At 44.0% G+C, this 24,641-nt stretch overlaps 1 protein-coding gene and 1 long non-coding RNA gene across 16 annotated transcripts in view; one reads left to right on the top strand and one right to left on the bottom strand.

The window, feature by feature from the left end:
* Positions 1 to 7,882, bottom strand: part of LOC103306084 (uncharacterized) — a 47,245-nt gene extending 39,363 nt beyond the window's left edge. Inside the window, exons 1-2 of the long non-coding RNA XR_010589036.1 lie at positions 4,620 to 7,882; positions 3,528 to 3,604 (exon numbers count right to left, since the gene is read on the bottom strand). This is a non-coding gene — a long non-coding RNA (uncharacterized LOC103306084). The remainder of the gene's footprint in view (positions 1 to 3,527; positions 3,605 to 4,619) is intronic.
* FGD5 (FYVE, RhoGEF and PH domain containing 5) overlaps positions 1 to 22,622 on the top strand; it is a 150,223-nt gene extending 127,601 nt beyond the window's left edge. For 4 of the 15 annotated variants that reach the window (XM_005288437.4, XM_065550881.1, XM_005288438.4 and 1 more), the window contains 8 exons: positions 668 to 747; positions 7,880 to 7,979; positions 9,866 to 10,003; positions 11,699 to 11,801; positions 13,358 to 13,514; positions 15,419 to 15,547; positions 17,861 to 18,009; positions 20,383 to 22,622. In XM_005288437.4, the coding sequence (XP_005288494.1) occupies positions 668 to 747; positions 7,880 to 7,979; positions 9,866 to 10,003; positions 11,699 to 11,801; positions 13,358 to 13,514; positions 15,419 to 15,547; positions 17,861 to 18,009; positions 20,383 to 20,501 (975 nt within the window). In that variant the 3' untranslated portion in view covers positions 20,502 to 22,622. Of the gene's footprint in view, positions 1 to 667; positions 748 to 3,873; positions 3,913 to 7,879; positions 7,983 to 9,865; positions 10,004 to 11,698; positions 11,802 to 13,357; positions 13,515 to 15,418; positions 15,548 to 17,860; positions 18,062 to 20,382 lie in introns of those variants that run through there. The other 11 variants (XM_065550885.1, XM_065550883.1, XM_005288440.5 and 8 more) reach the window with 8 other exon arrangements.
* Positions 22,623 to 24,641: the final 2,019 nt, after the last annotated feature.

Raw genomic sequence — 24,641 nt, 5'->3', positions numbered from 1 at the left:
GGGACAGACCACCCTGCTACACCAAGGCTAAAATGATTAGTTGGAGATTCCCTCTGTTTTCTGTATTCCACCTGGCATGTAGGAGGCTGAGTTTGGAATCACGCTGGAGAGCTGGGGGTTGCGTGTGGGTTCTGTACTTGAGATGGAATGAGATCAGGATGTTCATCTAGGGAAACAGTTGCGAGAAGGTGCCACAGCTGAGAGGAAAGAAGGCCCAGATTGGGGATCTATCAGGGGTAACAGGACACCAGACCTGAACACCCCCTAAGTTTGGGGGTTTTTAAATCTAAATCTGAACACAAATTTTGTCCCCTATCTTTATAATGGGCCAAACACAAACTCTGGCTATATCTGTCTCTATATCCAAGACATCACCATAGTATCTATACATGGAACACACCCCAAATTGGCAATAATATGGACCAAAAATCCCACCAGGATCAGCCCAACTGACCCTGCATCCCACTGTTACATTGTGCTGAGCTGCCCCCTACCTTGTCCCCACTAGCCTCTTAGCAACTGAGAACATCATGAGTCCTAGACTTTGATGGTTAACACTCCAACTATTGGAGTTTCACAGATCCCTGTGCATCAAGAGTTTTACCATGTCCTGACCATAGATGGTTTAAATCACTCCGTCCTTCATTTATGCGTCATTTGTTTCTAGGTCAGCCGCCCAGTGACAGAAAAAGCCCAAAACGTCCTGAAGATTGAATACGCTGAACACTGCCTGACCCTGTCAGCAAGGTATTGTCTCATACCAGCCATGGCAGAGGATGTTTATTTTAGCTATATCTCTAGACCAGTCCAACCACTGTCCAAGACTTAATTGGTGTCCCACTGTTTTTAAACTCCATTTCAATCTATGCAATTGTGACAGCTAATGGGCAAGTGCTTGATTATAAAGAGGGCATTCATTTCAATGTAAGGCTCATAAGACACAACTAATTCAACACTTATAATGAGTAAAAAGCCGGGACTCAGCACTTGATAAGATTTTGAGCAGAGTAGAAAATCCATTTCTAATAAGCCTGAGCCTTCTTCCTTGATCTTTTACAACTTTTTCCCTGTCACACTGAGAATCCAGTTTTTCTACCTCCCCTTTATAATTTTACTTGTCAGCTCACATCACTGGGGTTACCCGAGGGCTAATGAAAAATAGTAATTAGCTAATTCCACGCCATAGATTTAAAGGCATTTAAAGGTACTTAAATGACAGTTAAAACAGAAATTAAACTTTACCGACGATGTAATGAGGTCTTTTGGTTAAAAGGAATTTTCCTAACGAGTTTGGACAAAGTTGGTACGGATCACAGTCAGGGAGGGCATTCTCTGTCTTGTGATCACATGCTGACAGCAGCAAGAATTTGTGCGTTCATTTCTGAGCAGGAGGAGAGAGTATACCGTGTTCTTCTTGGTTTTAATTCCAAAGGTATCTTGCAAATTTGGTGCAGAGAGACAACAAAAAAGGGGCAGTGTATGATTTTCAGATACATTGTTTAAAATTAAAATAATTTAGTCTCGGTGACAGTTGATCACGCTGATGCGGTTATCAATGTTTTGAGAACTGAAGTTCCCATCTCAAGTCTCCACCTACAGTATGGCTGGAAGCACAGCAGGCTTCCCTGAATGGCATGCACCCTGGAACCAACCTAATAGACTGGGAGGGTGATTTCTTTTCAACACACTTTGAAATCTAAATCCTCTTATAAGGAACATATGTCATCTGTGCCCAATGCGCAGAACCCTGCCAAAGCCCTTTTCACACTAAGTAATAAAATGTCTGGTACTTTTATTATCAGTGTTGGATGCCCATCCAGTGCCCCCAAGGGTCCAAAGTGTGCATCTGCGCTACCCACTGTCAGTTAAAGAAAAGCAGGAGGTATATGGATTTGTGTTGGCTGAGATGGTAAATAACTAGACACCTACTGCCTTAGTGTAGAGAAGTTCTAGTGCAGATGAAGCCCACGTATCAAGGCAGAGATTTACTTTGGAGCATACTGGGAGCTGTGCCTCGAATTAGGGTTGCCAGGTGTTCGGTTTTTGACTGGAATGTCCAGTCAAAAAGGGACCCTGGTGGCTCCTGTCAGCACTGCTGACTGGGCCGTTAAAAGTCCAGTCGGTGGCACAGTAGGGCTAAGGCAGGCTCCCTACCTGCTGTGGCTCTGCGCAGTTCCCAGAAGCAGCAGCATGTCCCCACTCCAGCTGCCTGGCTGCGCCTCCACGTAGCTCAGAGCATCCTCCTACGCCCCAACCCCTCATCCCCAGCCCCACCCCAGAGCCTGCATCCCCAGCCAGAGCCCTCACCCCAACCCCACATCCCAACCCACTGCCTGAGCCCAGAGCCCCCTCCCATCCTCTGAACCCCTCAGCCCCAGCCCAGAGCCCCCTCCTGAACCCCAAGCCCCTCATCCCTAGCCCCACCATGGATGGGGGACATGTCGCTGCCATATCCGGCCTGCGGGACCGTTCTGCCTGGCCCCTGAGCTCCTGGCCCGGGAGACTCACCCCTGGCCCCGCCCCTACTGTTCCCCCTCCTCCACGGCCTCAGCTCGCTTGCTCCGCCGCCGGCGCAATGCTCTGGGGCTGCAAGCTCCCGGGGTAGCACAGTTGCAGAGCCCGGCCTGACCCGGTGCTCTGTGCTGCGCGGCTGCCTGTCCTGGTGCAGCCAGCCCGCCAGCCACCGGTGCTCCAGGCAGCGCTGTAAGGGGGCAGGGGATGGTGGAGGGGGGTTGGATAGAGGACAGGGGGTGGTCAGAGGCCAGGGGTGTGAATGGGGTGGGGGCAGTCAGGGGCGGGGGTTCCGGGAGCAGTCAGGGGACAGGGCGAAGGGGTGGTTGGATGGGGCAGGGGTCCCGGGGGGGGGGCAGTCAGGAAGGGGGGGGGTTGGATGGGGCAGTGGGAGCAGTTAGGGGCGGGGGTCCAGGGGCGGTCAGGGGACAGACAGCAGGGGGAGTGGATGGGGCTGGGGTCCCGGGGGGCCGTCAGGGGCCGAGAAGCAGGGGGGGGGGTCAGATAGGGGACAGGGGCTGGGCCACGCCTGGCTGTTTGGGGAGGCACAGCCTCCCCTAACTGGCCCTCTATACAATTTCTGAAACCCAATGCGGCCTTCAGGCCAAAAAGTTTGCTCACCCCTGCCCTAGGGCACAAGTCACCTCTAGGGGGCAGAGAGGAGGCCTGCCTATTGCCCCACTTCCTCTCTACTCTGGCTGGCAGAACTGACCAGTCACAGATGGGAGAAGATGCTACACGCTCCTAAGAGATGGCACCATGGGTGCACTCCACGGGGCACTAGGGAATGCCAGGAGGCTTTGGGCCTCCCCTTGAGGTAACATGGCTTCGTAAGCAGGTGGTACCCATATGAAACCTAAATAAGGTTATGTCTACACTGCCGTTTCGGGGGAAGGAATTGCAGCACATGTGGACATACCCATGCTAGCTTTAATCTAGCTAGCTCATGTACTGATAGCAATGAAGCGGCTGTACAAGCTCACCCAGGAACCTGGGTACTCATTCAGGCAGCTAACCTGTGCGGTCACGGCTTCACGACTATTGACACTCATGAGTACTGCAATCACACTTCCAATTGCCGTGTAGACACACCCTAAGAAAGCCAAGTGAGAATACAGTCAATCAGTACGACGATACAGAAAGGCTGCAGTGGCATTACAGTCAGTGACAGAAACTTATTCCAGACCAAGTCAAGTTTTTATTAATAGTGACTTAGCCATATACAGAAAACAAAAGTATATTCAAATAAAACTGACAATTCAATCCATAATTATAAAATACAAAAATATATGTAAATAAATATTTAAAAATACATAAACCAATAAACCATACATAATCATTGTGCCATTTTCCTTATTTTAGCGGCTGACCATGCAAATAGGGAAACCTCTTGGATCACAGGTACTATGTCTGTTCCTAATAAATACTCTATTTTCTGAGAGATCATGGAAAAAGGCATCTGGGGTAAAAACACAAAAAGCCCTTTTGACCTCAAGTGGCAACACAAATTATAATGTAATAAATAGTGGGGTAGGTCGTTCACCTGCCCTCAGCCACATGGACAAAGGCAGTGGCTTTCTCAATGCCAGCATATCAACCTTCTAGGAAAACTGTCTGCACGGATTGAAAATGGACAGCTGCAAAGGCCCTCCTTAACATTTTATTACAACAAACGATCTAAATATCTGGCATACCCTTTTTAACAAGGGGAACAAAGGTGATGTTTTTGACATAGAAACAACTTCTCAATTTAATTACACATTAATTTCACATTTTTAAATTTATATCAAATCATTTCCAAATCTGAGAAACCTAAAAAATGCAAACCTAATCAAGGAAATGACATGAGAAAGCCCTACTGAGCTGTTTCTCTAAGCATAACCTTGACAGACACTGTGGATGCATGCTGAATGCAAAGCCAAAAGTTAATATTACTGTACTGCACTTTGGACAGACTAGAATTCATGCCTGTCCTGCTCTAAGAAGAGCAACTGGAGTATTATTTGAAAGACCAAGAATCTTCATGAAAAATTAGTTTTGAATCACTTCCAATCCCATGGGCTCATTCCAGCCCCATATTTTCATACCAAACAAATTTGAATGCATACCTTGTCTATTCCAGGCCAGTTTCTCTGCTGCACAGATATCCCCTGCAGCCAGTGACAGTGTAGTGACATTTGACCTTCTGTTTTCTGTTAGACTAAGTTTACTGTTAGACTAAGTTTACCCCAAAAATCTTTTCCGATGCCTAGTGTGACAATACTGAAGTTTGTGGGTTGTGCACTCTGAGCTGTTCTCAGCCTCCAAAACTTCAGCAACCATCCCTTTGATCCTTCATACAACCAGTGAGCTAGTTAATTGGGATCAGGTCAGTGCCAATTGACATAATTCATTTTACAAGCCAGCAGCCATGTGTTATCCTCACACTAAACACTCTAACAGTCTGTGATTATTGCCTAGAGATGTTTAATGGAGTGAAGAGTAGGTGGTAAGGGCCTGTTGGAGATTAGGCTTTTATTGACAGATCATCCCTGATCAGCTGTCCTTGCCAAAATGACTTTAATTCACACCATTAAGTCAGCCATGCTTTTATTATTTTTAAAGCCAGGTCTTGAACCTCAAATGGTTAGAATTTTGTGGCAAATGAGAGGTTGATAGAGCTGGGGGGAAATTTTCATCCTCAACACTTTTTGATGAAGAATGCATTTTAAGCAACTTCAAAATGTTTTGCAAATTTGTGTCCGTTTCACCAAATTGATTGTTTAAAAAAATTGAAATGTTTTGATTTTTTTGTGCTTTGAAATGACTTTTTGTTTTTAAATTTCCTTTCATTTTATTTTTTTAAATGCAAACACTTCACAAATTGGTCAAATTGAAACAAAATGTTTTAATGTTGTTGAAATAAAACGTTTTGTTTGACCCAACACAAATGTTTTAGGGACTTTTCAAAATTGCCAAGGAACTGACAAATCCATTATTTACCCAGCTTAGGAGGTTAAACCTATGTTGGTGCCACTTCCACTAACCTTTTGGAGACTGGGGACATAACTAAAGCCTTGTGAGTCTTGGCTAGTACAGTCGTTCTCAAATTTGTTTGATTGTGTCCCCCTTCTTTGTGTCTGTCGTCGTTTATGCCCCTTCCTCCCCCCGCTACACAAGTACATATAGCATTGTCCCGCTCTGAAGGCAGAGCCCAGAGCAATAGCTGCTGGCCAGGTGCAGAAGCAAAGGTGGCAATGTGAAAAGTGGCATTTGTCAATATCACTTTTCACAGCAGACTCAATGCCCCATTGCCACCTTTGCTTCTGGGCTGAGAACCGAAACCCTGCCACCACTTCCAGGTGAGAGACTGGGAGAGGGGAGGAAGGAGAGCCTCAGCCCAGGCTGCCTCCCGGTGAAGGATTGGGACAGGGGAAGACAGCCCAAACTCAGGTAACAGGGCTCCAACTGTTCCCTTTATCCTCTCCCTCCACCTCCTGGGTGTGCATGGCCCTTCTCCTCAAGCCCCAGCCACTGGGGGCTGACAGCTGGAGCTCTTTTTAAAAAAGGCACACAGCTCATGCCTCCCCCTTGACACATTTCCGCGCCTCCATAGTTTGACAACCGCTGGGCTAGTAGGTTGGGAATTATAGGCATCTTAGGCTTAATATGCTTTCCATTCAAACCAGTCATATTTCCCATAAAAATTGCACTGGCAGTGGAATTCGGGGGGGGAAGGGAGCAGAGTTGGCTTTCGCTAGTGGAAGGGATTGAATAGTCCTGTAAGTCTAGGCAATGAAGTGATGTACATTATTGCAATTCTTTGTCATGCAACAACTAATTCAAGACCAGTCTCGGACCTTCTTTGTTCCAATAGGGTCGTTAAGTTTTACAGAGGCTGGTGTTTTTCACAGATGAGTGCTTGCTCACGGGGTGCAGGGACGCTAAACCAGGGGTCATTGATCAACTCATGTGCTTCCATGTTTGGTTTTTTTTAAGATTATAAAAGACAAATTGTTCTCAGATGTCTTGTTTGTTGGCCTTCTTGTGCACGGTCAAAGGGAATCACAGCTCAGCAGCAGCTGGCATTAATTCCACTATTAATTCTACAAGGAGCCCCAGTGGGAAGAGTGCTTAGCTTAATGTAAATGCCTGGTACAGCTTGTGGAGGACAGACTGCTCTGACCCAAGTTCACAGTTGGAATTTACACCTGACGTAACTGGAACGTGGCACCATTTACAATGGAGAATGAAGTACAGCATTCCCTTGCCTGAACCTGCATGGAAATGTTGGCCTCCCTGTTGGCTTCTGGAAATTAATTTGCTGTTTATAGAATTTAGAAAGAGTGGTCCAATCCAAACTGGGAAGTCATAGTACAGACAGGATTCAGGGAGGGGTCCGCACACAGCTGCTACATAGCCTGGCACAGTGGTATTCTTCCCTGCACACACTGCACCTCAGTCAAGTCGCTACTCCTATCTCAGCCTGAGACGGTGAGCAATTTTGAGTCCCTGCAGGAAAACTAACTGACACAGGGAAGGTAGCTAAATGGGGATTTTGTGTATGCAAGACAACACACATTAAGCTCCAAGTTTCATTTCTGGAAATCAGCAGAATCTCAGTTCAGGACCTGGGAGATTGGCAGGAGAGCTGGAGTGGCGGATAAATGCACTACCAGCTAGTTTTAATGGTGTAAGGATGACATCTAGTGGCCACTTTAAAGAATCACATGATTCCATTCTTGTAGCTTCTCCAATCCAGGGGAACGCAAAATTTCTCTAACAAAATGTCACATTGGCATCTTGCCAGTATCTTGAGGGCAGTATCTAATTTGCCTGAAATGGAATAAACTGACACCAGTCTCATTTTTTATATATATATGTCCCAACATGCAATTCTCCCTCTTTACCTAAGCAGCTAACACAAAGGTGACAAGTATCAACGTGAAATACTTTACCTTGATCTGAGCAACCCAAGCAGAGGTTACATGCCCTGGAATGCAGTTCTCTTGCTTTCTGAGTGGCAAACACAGAGATGAAAGAAGCAGCATTGAATGCTGCCACATGTGGTTTAGGTTGGAATCTCCATATTACAGTAAGAGTGGCCTGGAGCCACATGGGAAAATCCGTGGGCCAGATATGGCCAGACTGCATTTTGGCCATCCCAGTCATGTTCATAATGTCTCAAGCATCCTAGGTATCAATCCAATCAGAAATATCAAAAGTCCAACATTTAATTTTGTTCTTGGCCAAAGAATTAATAATTCAACCTGTTGATAGGAGAAGCAAAATGTCAGTAGATTGGAGCCTTCTCCCTTGATCCAGAAGCTTTTTGATTCAGTCACCGCAGTTCACGGCACTGATTGTGTTGCTGTATTTCATTCCACAGTTCATGCTCTGAAAGGGACGAGTGGTATAGCTGCATCAGCAGAACCATTCCAGATGACTACAAAGCTCACAATGCATCTACCTTTCACAACAGTATTGAGGTATGAATGAGTCTTGGCTAAGAGGATGCAAAGCCATCTAAAGAGTTAAAAAAAGGAAAGGGAAAAAGTTCCTAATGGCAGAGTACTCTGATTATTTTTATATAAATCACCATGCTAGGGCTAAATGACAAAGGTCACCACAGCACTTGTGTTTAATATTCAGCCTGCTGTGACCGCTACTGGAATGTTAAACATGTTGCAATTCCAATTCATACTGTGGGTTTCATTTAGGTCAATGGGAGTTTTGCTGGAGTAACACTAACCAGATTTAGCCCTGTATGGCTACCATCCTAGATGCTATCAAAAAATAAGTGTATGCCTTGCAAGTGACTGTAAGAAAGCAATACTAGCCATCAGTAATGCTTTTGTCACAATTATATCACAAAGGATCATTAACTCACCACCACTAACGCCCTCAGCAAAAGGACCTGATTGAGACCTAACAATCAGTTTATACTGGTGCAACTCCATTGACTTCAATAGAGTTATTCCTGTCTATACCAGCATGAGAGGAGAATCAGATCCAAAAGAGTTTTGCTAAGGCTGAATTCTCTTTTCCTTCTTCCTGCATGAGTCTAAGTCTCTCCATACCAAACCTGCCTGGGTGGGGTAACTGACTTGTGCAAATATGAGTAAACAGCAAAGGAGTTTGAGTGCCGAACGGTGATAAAAAATGTGGGCCAGATTTGGATCCCATTCATTCAGAGTAACTCCACTGTCTTCCGTGGAGAACTGGGTCCAAATCATGGTCTGAGTTACAAGTGAAAGGAGTTTGGTGACTTCTAAACAGTCCCTTCCACTGGTCATAAAACCATCCCAAAAGATAGTGGCCCGCACAATAGTCAACGTAGCCTTCTTCATTCTGAGGTTGATATATTGAGTGCCAGGCAGCTTATGGTGGGGATGAGGGATTTTTTGATTGAGACCTAAAAACCATCTGCTCTTCCTGGATATTAAACTGTCCATGAGTCTTGTAATAAGAATATGAGTGTACCTAGGTGGTCTCAGCCAAAATTGCACATAGATGCTAGATGCTCAACTAGTGTAAACCAGTACAGCTCCATTGACTTCAGTGGGTCTGAACCAATTTACACCAGCTGCAGATGGGGGCTGTACTGTTATATCATATGCTGTGTACTAGTTGCAATCAGGGCCGGCTCTGGCTTTTTTGCCGCCCCAGCAAAAAAGCCTCCTGCCACCCCCGGCGGGGAGCGCAGCAGGGGAGGGTGCCGAGCCTGGCCGCGGGCCTGCTCTCCCTGACCGGCCGGAGTGCCGGGGGGAGGGCGGCGAGCCTGCCGCGGCTCCACTCTCCCCGACTGGCCAGAGCGCAAGAGGGAGGGCGGCGAGCCCGGCCGGGGCTCCGCTCTCCCCGGTGGCCAGAGCGCCGGGGGGAGGGCGGCAAGCCCTGCACGGCTCCGCTCTCCCTGACGGCCAGAGCGCTGGGGGGAGGGCGGCGAGCCTGGCCGGGGCTCCGCTCTCCCCGGCGGCCAGAGCGCCGGGGGGAGGACGGCGAGCCCAGTCACGGCCCCGCTCTCGGGCCGGAGCGCCGCGCCGCCCCCCTCCAGGTGCCGCCCCAAGCACATGCTTGGTGGGCTGGTGCCTGGAGCCGGCCCTGGTTGCGATCACCTTCCATCCCAGAATTGGCTGCATCTCAGTGCTGCTGTGTGTAGAATTTATGGAACACTTTGGGATCCTTCAGAATGAAAGAGGAGCCCAGGCCTGGACTAACAGGGATTGTGTGCCAAGAATGAGGTGAATTGGCAGAAATGGGGGTGGGGAAAGGCAAGAGCAGTTCAGCAGATGTTGCTGCAGGGAAGGTGGGAGTTGCATTAGCAGAACTGGGTGTGCTTTGAAAGTCTGGGTATTTCTTCACTTTTTGTTTTAAGCTAAGGGAAAGACTGGGAATATCCTTGGGTGAGAGGCCTCCAACCTTGGTACCTGTGTCCCACGTCATGATGTGTATGAACTGCGGCTCTGATTTTACCCTCACTCTGAGACGCCATCATTGCCATGCATGTGGGAAGGTAAGTGTCACATAAATTCAGCTTCACTCAGACTCATCAACAGTAGGGAAAGCCTCTGGGACAAGTTCCCCTCTTCATTACACTAGCTGCAACTGCACTGACTTCAGCACAGTTGCACCTGCATACAGAGAAGATAATCTGACTCCTCACAAAGACTGCCAGTAGAGCTTTGCAAATGAGAATTAAGCATTCAGATTGTTAGTGACTTTGCTTGGAACAATATTAAGATTCTGCTGAGTGGCAAACTAATTCCTAAAGACTGGGTACTCAACCAAATGAAAGGGTCATGGGACATACATTGCTGAGCAGAGCTTTCAAATGGGACATGCCGGTAGCACTGGGGCAATGCAGCAATCAGACTACCAGTTTTCCAGTTGATGAGTTACATTTTAGATAGGGAAATCTCCAAAGCTTTGGGAATGTAGATGCACAAAGCTCCTAGTCTCTATGGCCATTGTTCTTAAATCACTTCACAAGTGAGTGATGCATAAGAATTGCCAGACTGGATCAGACCAGTGGTCCATCTAAGCCAGTATCCCGTCTCTGACAGTGGCCAGCACCAGCTACTTCAGAGGAAAGTACAAGAAACTCTGCAGTGGCTCTTATTTGATAATCTGCCCCCAGAGATCATTTCCTCCTAACCCCCATTAGTTAGTGGTTGGTTGATAGCCTGAAATATGCGGGTTTATATCCCTTTCAGTGTTCTTGGTTCTTGTGTCAATTCTTTCTGTTATAATTCCGGATAGCCACATAGAGCCTCCAGTCCTATTCTGAATCCAGTTTAGCTCTTAGCCTCAGTGATGGTTTCTGGCATTGAGCTTCACAGGCTACTTATGCCTTGTGTGAAAAAGCATTTCTTTTTATCAGTTTTAAATTTGCCACCTTTCAATTTCAGTGAATGTTCCACTATGTCAGTTTTAATCTGGATTTTAATTTTAAATTCCTGTCCCATTAAAAGTCTAATCCTAGTTCAATGATACTTCAGTTTCACAAACAAAATACTTCTCTGCCTCTGCCAGCAGAGTGGTAGTATGACATGCCAATCCACTTCTGAAAATGATACTATTAACAGCATGATCAACTCCAGTTTAATGGTACTATGGCATTAATTTTTATATCAGGGAATGTATAATCCCCATGGAGACAACCATAAGGCTATTGTATAATTATGCTTATTAATTTTTATATTATTATAGCAGCTAGGACACCCAGTCATGGACTAGGTCCCCATTGTGCTAAGCGCCGTGTAAACATAGAACAAAAAGACAGTCCCTGTCCCAAAGAACTTACACTCTAAGTATAAGACAAGGCACAACAGATGAATACTGACAAACCGGCAGGGGGTATATATTGGTCAGCATGATAGACAGTGGTCTTGCCACACCAGCACCCTAACCATTGTCAAGTTTTTTGTAGACATCATGCTAAAGGAGAATTTTAAGGTGAGAACTGAAGGAGAACAATGAAGTGGCAATTAAATGTATTGCACTAAATTTTGCTCTGAGTTACGACAGAAATCTAGAGTAATTACGATTAAGTCAGGGGAGTAATCCTTATTTATACTGGTCTAGCCAAGAGCCAAATTTGGCCCATTCTGCCTCTTCCCCTGCCAACCAGCCCAGAGAATCTGTTTGGTAATGTACACTGGTATGGTGAAATGTGTATATATATACATAGCTGTTCTTTCTGTGGCAGATTGTATGTCGAAATTGTTCAAGAAATAAGCATCCCCTGACGTACCTCAAAGACCGACTAGCAAAAGTCTGTGACGGCTGCTACTCAGAACTAAGAAAAAGAGGTGAGTCCTCTTCATTCCTCGGTGAGTTGAATGAAAATGCTACCTGCATATGAAGAGAGAAGGTTCTGCTTCATGACAGGGAATTTCTCCTTCAGACATAGACGTGAGCTATATTAAGAGTGATACAAATGCAAGCTCTGGGGAAATAGCAGGCTGCATGGTGGCTGAGACGCTTTTAGTGATCTGGAACCTCAAATTCTTCCTGTGAATTCTTGATGCGCTAGAATAATAAGCAATAATACATGGTACTATCTTGCTGTTTACAGCTAACAGCGCTTCCCTGTAATTTCCAGTGAAGTGCTAATGAAAGCAAAGCATTGGCTTAAAAATAAAGACGCTATCGACAACTATCTGCCTCAGTGCAAGGAGTTAGCCCTGCACAATGGGAAATGCTAAGGTCAACTGTATGGACAACTTATAGGCAAGAGCTTTTTTGTTAAGGGCTTAGGTACTAGGGACAGGTGCAATTTAGTTTTTTCTTCTTGGTTAAAGAGATCCACACATCAGTTTTAACAGCATAGCAGACATGCACTGTTATTGCTTAGTGGAGGAAGACGTGCACTGACTCTGTCAGAGTGGTCTGAGCCACGTGACAACTCAAGGCTGTACTGACTCAGGGCTGTGCTCCATTCAGATTTTCCAGGTGACATGTATTGACAAAGGTGAGACTCAGAAGGATTGTAAATCAGGTGATGGCACTGATTGATACAATAGTGTGTCTGTTGATAGGGTATGTCCCGGAGATGGAATAAATTGTCACCTGTCCTCAGAACACAGCGGAGAGACATTCAGGCTTGAAAGAACATCGCCAAAATGAAGCTATTGGTGGCCCAGGAAGCAATCAGAATAAGTAGAGTGCACAGATGGCAGAGACACATGGTCAATGCTCTTGAAAGGTCATTAAGTGTGAGAACACAACATAACACAATTATTTTCCTGGTCATCTTCCATACAAGCTGTACGTATTTGTAGGGGATGCTTCCACCATGCAATGCCATAAAGTTCATTGAACAGTAATTCTGCTAACCAGACTTAACCTGGGAGTTTGATAGAAAATAGCTAAAGGAAGATTAAGCAACTATAGGTTAGGCATTGCATTTTCTTATCCCTATTTGCAGTGTTTCCCAAACTTGGGACGCCGCTTGTGTAGGGAAAGCCCCTGGCGGGCTGGGCCGGTTTGTTTACCTGCTGCGTCTGCAGGTCCGTTCGATCGCGGCTCCCACTGGTCGCGGATCGCTGCTCCAGGCCAATGGGAGCTGCTGGAAGTGGCGGCCAGTACGTCCCTTGGCCTGTGCTGCTTCCAGCAGGTCCCATTGGCCTGGAGCAGCGAACCACGGCCACTGGGAGCCGCAATCGGCCGGACCTGCGGACGCGGCAGGTAAACAAACCGGCCCGGCCCGCCAGGGGCTTTCCCTACACAAGCAGCGTCCCAAGTTTGGGAAACACTGCCTATTTGCATTAGCCTGGAGTTTAACACCTACTGTTGTAGACTTAACCTAAGAGTTTGCACCAGTTAATCCATTCTTTCCCACTTCCTATTTCTCCTAATATTGTAGAGCGGCCAGTAAGTGTGAGCTTCCCTCCAACTTCATCCAGGTTTTCAGGCAGTGCCTTCTCTTCCGTCTTCCACAATATTCACTACTCATCCTTCAAGAAACAAAAGAAGATCCCTTCTGCTCTTATGGAGGTAGGACCAACGCTGCCTGAGAAAAGGCAAGGAAACTAGCCTGAGAGGACTGTGTGTTGACACTACAGTAGCTTTCAATCTCATTGTTTATAATTTGTTCTATGTGCTGCAGGATCAGCCCACTGTCTAGATCCTCTGTATCATGAGATTACATTTTACGCAGTGTAATAGGGCAAAATACAAAACACTTCAAGATCGGATGCTATCACTATAGTTTCTGCATCCTCTTAAGACCAAGTCAGCTGAGCATTTAACCTTTATTTTCCCAATAATTTAAATTAAATCTTAACATCTACATCAACCCCAGAAGCTTTTTAAAGGTGTAATAACAAGCTCAGGGGAAGCATCAGAATGATGGGTTACAGAAGTCACTAGTCTGAATACAGGAATTTAGTATTGACCAGAAGTCACTGCCAGCCAGCAGTTGTTCTATGGCCTCACTACAATCCTTATTTCCAATGTGGCCCCATGGATTTCAATCGAACTAACTACGTTTGAATCCAGTCAGTGTGAGTTGTGGGCGGGGGAAGTAAAAGCTAGCCCTTTCAAAGCAATTGGTGAATGCAACTGTTTAATTGTGTTCCCTGTAGCTCTCCCTTGCCTATCTGAAATAAATGGATGAAATCCTGACCCTACTGAAGTCAATGGGAAAGCTCCCATTAACTTCAGTGGGACCCTGATTTCACCCAAATATATTGTTTTCCCTTCCCTTAATATCCTCTGACTATCCATGCTGTCTACCCACCTAAACATGTAGGGCCCTATCCTGGGAATTTAACTTCAGTTAACTGATTTCAGTGAGATCATGATCTGGACCTTGTGCTGTTCATGTAGTTACCTTCCATGAAAGGAAGGTACTCTCACAGGATTCTCTTAACTTTGTTTGTGATGAATTGAAACACAGATAAATATACAAACACAGTATGTAAAACATTCATGGAAGATACTGCATAAACCAACATGACTATCAGGGTTAACCAAGTTAGAGAAGTAACATTTCAGCTCCATTTATTTATGGAAAAATAGAGATTGCCTCTTTCACCACAAGGTGGCAGCACACATTTATTAAAATGAAGCTTTCTATAACAATCTTGATCCCAAAGCCATTCCCAGTTGACTTACACGGGGTCTGGTGGACTTTCTCATGCGCCAACCTGCTACAGAACAATATTATAAATACAGTTAATTCCTCTATTGTGTCTTTGTTATCAAAGGCTGATTTTCAAGTCCCTTCCCCCAGTTGACTCTTTGCTTTTATTCAGATATCAGCATTATTATTATAATTAATCATGTATACTATGTTGCAGTTCTATAGCACCTTTCACCCACAGATCTCAAAAATCTTTACAAACACTAATGAATTAAGCTTCAACACTTCTTCTCTCCCTCCAGGGCGGCAAATATTTAATAATACTGAGGAAAGGAGCATTCACAGATGAAACTGAGTCATAGAGAGGTGGCCCACCCAAGTGCACACCACAAATCCATTGTCAAGCCAACAGAACCCATATCCCTTCTGCTTTAGCCATAACACTATTCTTCCCCTCTTGAAACATGCACCCTTGAATATATAAAAACAAGGCAAGAAAAAGGGGACAAATTCAATTTCTCAATGGCACCAGTATAAATCAAATGGCTTCAATGACTTGGCTTCCAGAATAACTTAATTGGCTTCTTTGGTGTCAGTGAGAACAATATTTGGCCTAAGATAAATACTGCAATGCTCTTATGCAGAATAGCATTCTTGTGTTTACATTACTCTCAGATTTATGCTATCTCACTGTTTTTGATTCACTCCTTGATTATATTAAGGAAACAGGAATATCTGTGTAGTGTTTTTTTTAAAATGGGCCTTGTTTATGGCATGCTTGCTGCTTTGGAGGGGGAAAAGCATTTGATGTCATGGATCCCTTGATTATCCCCTATACAGGTGGCAGCTTCAGGAGAGGGCTCTTCTATCAGTGGCTATCTCAGCAGGTGTAAGAGAGGCAAAAGGCACTGGAAGAAGCTCTGGTTTGTTATCAAAGGCAAAGTCCTCTACACCTACACGGCAAGTGAGGTACTGCCTGTCCTGACGTGACAGAATTTCCCAGTCCTGTTGTCACGTTTGTTTTCCCACTCCTTACATGTGAGAAATGTAATTTGAGGGATGTACCTACTAGTTCTTGTGTAGTCGTTCTTTTTGGAAATAGCTTGTGTTGTTGCAGTGGCATATCACCTCAATATGTTATGGTGCCCCAGGCCTGGAATCCCAGCCCCACCCCTGGATGGCCTGCTTTCCAAATTCCTTAGCCTCAGTACATTTGTTGCATTTCATGCGGATTATAAATGCACAGTTACAAGAGGCCTGGTTTAATCTGCCAGGAAACTATTACAGATCAAAATATGACAGGTTTCAGAGTGGTAGCTGTGTTAGTCTGCATCAGCAAAAAGAACGAGGAGTCCTTGTGGCACCTTAGAGATTAACAAAAAAAAGCTTATGCCCAAATAAATTTGTTAGTCTCTGAGGTGCCACAAGTACTCCTATATCAAAATATAAAGACTTAAAATCCTCTTTGACTTTTCTCTGGTGCGGTACCTATATGGTGTGAGTTAGTAGCTGAGAACTGACTGTTACATAAATAAGAGTTCTTTCTAAAGAAGGGAAGTCCCAAACTTTGCCCAATCATAGTTCAAAATGGCAGCTTTCCAGGAACTAGAGGACTGCCCCGATTTCACCGGGGTAGACTGGATATGCCCATGGGATAGATTGCAGCTATGAACTTCAATATGGAGGTGCAGCTGGTGAAGACTAGAGGGGGAAGCACGTCATGCTCCATATGATCTGAGCAGCCTCTGCATGCCCCTCCTCCCTGTGAAAAGGAAGGGTGGCCACCAGCTGCACCACCATTGTAGAAAAAGAGGATGCCAGGGTGATCTGACTGGTGGGCTTCATAACTGAAGGCCCTGAAACAGAGCCACTTTTGTGGAATGAAAGGCACAGAATTCAGACCACCAAACAACTGAAATAATACTACTTGGCATTTTAAATCTTCAAAGCAATTTGCAAACATTAACTATTTAAACTTATCATCATACCGGAGAGGAAGGGAAGTATTATCACCACCTATAAATAGATGACGCTGAGACATGAAGAGGTTGCATTACTTGACCAAAGTCACAAACCAAGTCAGGGCAGATCAAGGACTAGAACTATAGTAATGTTGACACCCATTCTTCTGTTTCATCTGTTGGCCTAGATTTCCTCTAGGGTTAAAATAAAACAATTTGAGCCTGATTTTCAGAGCTGCAGGCAACCTATAACTCCCACTGACTTCAGTTGGAGCTGTCTGAGCTTAGCTCATCAGAAAAATCAGGCCTGGAGAACAAAGTCCTGCCTCTCATGGGGTGGACAACTCCACTAAACTTAAAGGGTTGCACGTGGTTTTAGCGATAACCCCTCTTGAGATGTAAAAGAGCAGTGGGTGCCTAACTGCATTGTATGCTTCACCTTGGCTATATCTTAAACAGAGATAAACTAAATTAATCTAAAAAGACAAAGAACAAAACCCCAACATTACCTTAATAGAGGTATAGCGACCAAAACTGCAGCCATCAGTAACAGTTAAACTGCAATTCAATTAAGGCTTATTGTTTTTCTTTATTCCACTTGTACAGTGAACTCTGGCAAGTGAAATTCATGGATGTTTCTTGGGAGTAAATTAACAATGAATTGCATTACCAGCTCATAAATTGTAAAGTGGTGTCATTAGAAGCAAGCATGCTGTGTGAGACAGTGAAAATGAGTCTGTTAAAAAACCGCTGGGGCTGTGGAGGGAGCGGGAACCGGATGCCACCAAACACAGGTGATGCTCAGTGAATAATGGCTTAGGGGACTGGTAATAAATAATAGGATCTTTCATCTCTATACCCTTGATACAAACCTAGCCAAAAGATAATAGTAACCAGATATTGTTCCCATCAGATCTTCAGTGGCCTATAGATTGGTGAACTAAGTCTGATCCACATAAGCCACTAGTCCTAAATTGGAACCTCTTGTTAGTAGTCTAACGAGGGCTGAATGGATATGGAGAATTCCACCTCAGCGGGGGTTCTCTGAGCTCAGGGTTTTGGCAGAGCAATGTATGAGAGATGCTTGCACTGCTGCTGCCAAGGCTGCACCTAGTAACTAGACAACATAATTCTCTAGGATTTTCAATCCAGCACCAGATTATTCATTTTTAATACTATTATTGCAGAAGCTCCTGGAAGCCCTATCAAGTGGGAGTCAGGCACTGTAGATACTGGGAAGACATCCCTTGCCCCAAGTAGACTGCAGCCCATTTTGAAGTGCTCCTTCTAAAGTGTGTTTCCCCCTCCACATTGATTTTAGGATAAAGTCGCCACAGAGAGTCTGCCTTTGCTGGGTTTCACAGTTGCCCCAGAAAAGGAGGAAGGAAGTACGGATGCAGTTTTCCATCTTTACCACAAGCAAACCTTGTTTTATAGCTTCCGCTCGGAGGATAACAATTCAGCACAGAGGTACTGCGCGTGGAATTGCAATTACATACTAATCCGTGAATGAGCATAAAGTGTAAGCAGCACTCTTCACTCTAACATGCCTCTTCCCATTTCCTTTCCTTTTGAATGCACCTCAGCTACAGATAAAACTGAAACATCTTTGGATATGCTAATTAGAGCCAATTATAATACAATTCCCTGGATGGCATTGTGACGTTGTGCAGTCTATATGGTTTTATAAAAACAGAATAAGTGAATATAATGTAACTGGAATTTGCTTCATGCAAAAGGTCTCTTGTAAAGTGTCGTTACAAAGCTTATAATTTACTACGTGTAATTATCCTATTTGTACAAATGTACCACTTGTATTTAAAACTAAAAATATGAAATATAACTCTAAGGGCCTATTGTAATTATGCAAAGTGCGGGCCATTAATGGTTGGGAATCTTAATGCCTCCCATTGTCTGCAGATGGCTGTATTTACCTGTGAGTCTTCCTATATGTGTGTGTGCTGGCAAGTGGGTAATGAAGTCTTGCAGTGACATGTGATCATGTCACCTGAACTGGAATCCATCTTTAACCTGGTGCTTTTCCAGTGGAGGGGGGGGTGGAAACCCAGAGGGACAAAGGGTTCCCACCTTATGCAAAAGATATATAAAGGGGTGAAAAAGAATAGAGAAGAAAAGGAGCCATAATGAAAAATCCCCTAGCTATCACCTGAGCTGGAACAAGAGCTGTACCAGGGGAAAGAATTGTGCCCAGGCCTGGAAGGTGTCCAGTCGGGGGGGGGGGGGGGAAAACTTACTGAAGCATCTCTGAGGGTGAGATTATCTGTATTCAGTTTGATTAGACATAGATTTGCGCATTTTCTTTTATTTTGCTTGGTGACTTACTTTGTTCTGTCTATTACTACTTGGAACCACTTAAATCCTACTTTCTGTATTTAATAAAATCACTTTCTACTTAGTAATTAACTCAGTATGTATTAATAACTGGGGGAGTAAATAGGGTTACCATATTTTGATCCTCCAAAAGGAGGACACTCCACGGGGCCCCGCCCACGCCCCAACTCCGCCCCTTCCCCCAAGTCCCCGCCCCAACTCCGCCCCCTCCCCTGCTTCCCACGAACATTTGATTCGCGGGAAGCCTGAAGCAGGTAAAGGGGGTGTGGGGGGAGGAGGCGCGACCCAGTCTGGCCCCCCCCGGCGTCTCCAGCCTGGGTCGGCTCGGGCCCTGGGGTGCCGGCCCGGCCCCTGGGCCGAGCACCCCCAGCCCGCTCAGCACTGCCGGGCCCCCGGCCGAGCACCCCCGACCCGCTCAGCACCTGCCGGCCCCCGGCCCGCATGTCCCGATTTTCCCGGACATGTCCGGCTTTTGGGGATTTCCCCCCGGACGGGGATTTGGAGCCCAAAAAGCCGGACATGTCCGGGAAAATCCGGACGTGTGGTAACCCTAGGAGTAAACAACTGTGCATATCTCTCTATCAGTGTTATAGAGGGCGAACAATTTATAAGTTTATAAATTTACCCTGTATAAGCTTTATCTGGGATTTATCTGGGATTAGACCCCATTGGGAGTTGGGCATCTAAGTGCTATAGACAAGCACACTTCTGTGAGCTGTTTTCAGGTAAACCTGCAGCTTTGGGGCACATAATTCAGACCTGGGTCTGTGTTGGAGCAGACGGAAGTGTCTGGTTCAGCAAGACAGGGTGCTGGAGTCCTGAGCTGGCAGGGAAAACAGGAGCAGAGGTAGTCTTGGTACATTAGGTGGCAGCTCCCAAGGGGGGTTTTCTGTGATCCAACCCGTCACAGGCATTAAAGCATCAGGTAGAAATTACTCCATCTTGGCAAGATGGAGATTTCGTTTCTTTGTGTAGGTGCAACCGCAGAAGCTCAGATTCATAGATCCACATGTAGCAATCTGTCAGATGTGATTATAAGGATAGCCATATTAATCCATTGTATTTGACTCAAATTTGATCTTTAATGAACATTTTCTATACTTCACATGCTTTATTACTACTGCTGCACGATAAAATCATGGAACTAATGATAAAATTATGATGCCTTAAAATATACAGGCAGGAGAGTGGGTGGTTATGGAGGTTTGTTTCCCCTCCCCCAATTTCCATGGTCTCTCATCTCTCTCTCAACACCCATTCTCAGGTAGTCCATGTAATTTCCCCAAGATTACACAGTAGGTCAGTGGCAAAGCTGAGAATGAAATCTAGGAGTCCTGGCTCTCAGGACCCTGTTCTAATCACCAATCTAAATTTCCTCTTTAGACAGAGCTATTATATGCAATACAGTCTTTTCTGAGCCCTCTGTTTTAATATATGCATTGGCTTGATCCACGAAATAAAATCTGGTTCCTCTACTTTTTTCTTTTTCAGGTGGATTGAAGCCATGGAAGAAGCAACCATATTATAGCAGTAATCCATCAAGAGGACTTGGAATAAACTCTCAGATTTCTCTACATTCCCATCAGCCCGTTTCTGTTTCAAGAAGCTGAGTAGTGTATTTCAAACCACCTGGCTATACACTCTGGATATGAACTGTTTCCAGATTGCTATCTTTCTTTTGCTTCCTTCATTTTAAATCCACATTTTTTTTGCAAGTTGAAAACTGTAAAATAGAGAATATTCATGGTCCTCTTTATGTCTGTGCGAGTTCAACCTGTGCTATAACTCATTCCCATAATCCCACAGTAAGTTAAGTTTTAACATCAAGACAAGAAATAGATACAAATTATTTCTGAACTCACATGGAAGTACTGGCTAACAGTAAGTAACAGGCTCAGTTTTACTTACCCTAGAGAACTATCAACTTTCATTTTGTTGGTTTTGGTGTCTACCATGAAATAAGAAATAATGCAGTAAACCACAGATTCTCATTTAAAGCACTTTATTGTTTTATTGTATTACAGCTTCATTTTTTTCAATGTTTCCAAGGAATTTTGTGGACTGATTTACCACCAGTCCATTAACAAGTGCCAGCATGAAGTCGTGCACTGCATACAATAAATTGCTTCCACAGACAATGAACAAATACATGCAATGCACTATGTATGGTCTGCCAGTACTCCAATGGCTAGGATCCAGGGTGATTACTTGCCAATTTATAATTTTACATAAATCACTGTATAATTTATTTAATACGTTTCATTTCTTACCACTACAGTACTTTAAAATGCACTACGGTAGCTCTCCAAACCCACATGCTGAATACCGTTTTCCCCTGTAGATTGTATCTGACTGAAATCCAAAGGATATTTTAATTTATTGTAAGCCTTAAGACAGTTTTCATTTGACACCGGTCGACTTATTAGTGTTAGATTATTTAAATATCTGATAGAATCTTTTTATTTTAAAAAGCCATGTTGTTACTGCTTTGATGACGTCTGATAAAGGTCATCAAAAATTTAATTCCTGTTACCAGCATATAGTAATAGATATGCTGGCTGGCTGAAAAACACTTGTCCGAACATGGTCTGTCAAAGTGCTTTGGAATTCCTGTGGCTAAATGCTGCTGTGCAGATCCCCAGGTGCTGTACATCAGCACAGCTCCACTGAAGTCAATGGACCTATCCTGATTTACACCAGCTGAGGATGTAGCCCTATAGGCTGAGTTTTGTTTGGGGTTTTTTTTATATAAAGAGAAAAAAGCAATGTTATAAATATTGTAATAAAATGATTTAATGTCATACACTTCTCCTAATACTAGACTGAGGAATAGACTGGCAGTTATGTGAAAGTAGATCTTTGTATAGACTACAACAGTCAAAGATTTACTTACATTAAAATACGTTTTCAGGGGGAAATGTTTTTTTATTACTAGCATTTTTAATATTTTTCTTCCGTAATTTGCATCAAAACCTGAATTTCTGGTTCAAATGGTGACTGGTTAGAATTGTCCATATTTTTTAAACGTTTACAAAATGTATTCAGGTGAAACTAAGTAGTCAGTTCTGTTCACCATTTGAAAAAATAATTACAAGTTTAAAAAAAATCTAATATGGACCTAATTGAACAGTGAAATGCAGTTGTGTAGTTTTGTTGATACATCTCAGTCTCTGATACTCTGTTGCATAAAGCACAGTCATATGCAAAGAGGAATTAATTATAAAAAGAATAAAGCTTTTGTATTATCTTAAAAGTGGGTAAACTCCAATGTTAACTCTGTACATTTTGTGTTACAACTATGGCCTTGCTTCCATTAGACTGTAAATGTTCTCTTTTGTTTTTTCATTTTTTTCCCTTTAAAAATCATTTGTTGGATTTGCACTGACAAAAACAAAGAATGTTAAATACAAAGTATAACAGATTTAAATCACTAACCAAGGTTTCAAACAAAAAACTGTGCTACAAATAACAGTATTATGAACATTTAGGTGCTGACATTTCGGCCCAGATCCTCAAAAGGTATTTAGGCACCTAACTCTCCCACTGAAATCAATGGGAATTAGGCCCCTAACTACCTTAAACGATCTGGGTCTTGGTGACTTGTATGAAGTTTTCAGTAACTGACAGGAAATAAATACATGAAAATATTTTGTTGTAAAAAATAAATACAGTGCTATTAAACTTCTTGTTTTAAGTAATGTGGAAAAATTAAAAAGCAACATATAATTCCACTTTCACTGGTTTTTCCTTTACATTTTTATTAATTAGTACATTATTATTTTCTTCCTATTTCCACCTTAGCATTTCATACACTCCTGTGGTATTAACTAGCACTTACTTGAACCCAGTTCTCCCATGTCCTACTCCTAACTAACATCCTAACTATTGGACCCATCCTTCATTCTCTCCTTTTCAAAATTTGTGGTATTGGAGATTCCCATTTTTAGAATTTTGAAAAGGAGAGAATGAAGGATGGGTCCAATAGTTAGTGGACATGGGAGAACTGGGTTCAAGTCCCTGCTTTGCCATAGACTTCCTATGTGACCTCGGGCAAGTCACATTAGCCTCGGACTACATTTTCCATCTGTAAAATGAGGATTACAGCAGTTCCCTACTTCACAGGTAGGGCGCTACCAAATCCATGGCTGTGACAAACACGTCCTGGACCGCGAAATCAAATCTCCCCCATGAAATCTAGCTATTGTAGGGAAGTAGGAGGGGCAGGGTTTGGAGTATCCCAGCCAGGGGCTCCTACCACGCACTGGGCTCTAATTACTAGTCCTAGTGGGTCTGGTAAGGGATGAGACTGCTTTCCTTGCACAGCCACTCGGGGGGCGGGGGGGGAAATCAGACCCACCTCTGGGTACCTTCCCTGGCTGCAGGAAGCTCCATGGCTGCTGCCTTCAAAGCCCAGCTCTGAAAGCAGGGCAGAAGTGAGGGTGGCAATCCCACGACCCTCCTACAATGGCCTTTTGGGTTGGGACCCCCCCAGTTACAACACTGTGAAATTTCAGATGTAAACATCTGAAACTGACTATTTTTAAAATCCCATTATCATGAAATTGAGCAAAATGGACCATGAATTTGATAGGACCTTACTCATAGGGGTGTTGTGAGGATAAACATTAAAGATTGTGAAGTGTTCTCATACTATCATAAGAGGGAGCCTATAAGTACCTATGATAGGATAGCTCAGCTCCAGGACAGTAGTGCTGCTGGGGAACTGGGAAAAGAGAGGCTACCAAGAGAACCTAATTTTTCAAAAATGATAATGATTTTGGGTGCCTGATGGAGACACCGTAATAGGTCCTACTTTTCAAAAGGCAGGTGGCTCCACACTTTCTAAAAGTAATCATCTTCAGAGCAGAGTGTTATTTCTAAGGTAGCCTGCATTCAGTGGAGTCAGACCGGCTGCAAATTGTAAAGTTATCAGGGAATACATCCATCAGTTTTAAAGCATTTTACTACTACTGACAAAATTATATGCATAAACAGAGTCATCAGAAGGCACATAGTATTTGTTTCTCTGATATGAGATCTTTCCTTTCCTGGAGATTACATAGTAAATTGCTCTTAAAATCTTATTTCATGAATGCTAAGTGATTTGGCTCAAACTCTGCATCTCAAACCTGGGTAATCCCTTCATTAGGAAGGGAAGAAATGGAATGGAAATATTCATCTCTGTGTTCCTTTGCCCAACACAAACGTAACAGAAGTGACAGTTCAGCCTACCAAGGATGGAGCATGGTCACATATTCACATGCCTACGTTGGAATATAATGCTTGAATAAGGGCAATGGGAAAACAAAACAAAACAAAACAAAAAGAAAGCAACAGCTCAAGTCTTAAAATCTGGGGCTTTTATACATTTTTGACAGCTAACTTCAAAGCAGTTTCAGAAAGAAACCAGCACACACCTTCAAGTCCATTTCAAAATCAATCTACAAGGCTGAATTTTTGCTCACAGAGCCAGATCCCTGAATGATCCTGTGAAGGCACTTCTTTAAAACTCCCCATGTCACCTGCATTCCAAAAAGATGTGGTTGTAGCAAACAGACAATGTAGCACCAGTGTTAGGGTGGAGAGGGGTACATCAAGTCTGAAGTTGGTAGGAGAGGCCTTCAAGTAGAAAGAGATCTTGACATAATGCTGTAACCACGTTTCAGTCTATATTTCACAGAACTCTGTTCCCTCTAGAGAACCACTTCCCACCAGCACTTTGGGCATGGATGTAAAAGACCGTTTTAGTA

This window comes from Chrysemys picta, chromosome 7, assembly GCF_011386835.1.
Source record: "Chrysemys picta bellii isolate R12L10 chromosome 7, ASM1138683v2, whole genome shotgun sequence".
In the NCBI taxonomy this organism is placed as follows: domain Eukaryota; kingdom Metazoa; phylum Chordata; order Testudines; family Emydidae; genus Chrysemys; species Chrysemys picta.
This window is presented reverse-complemented; position numbering and strand designations above follow the sequence as displayed.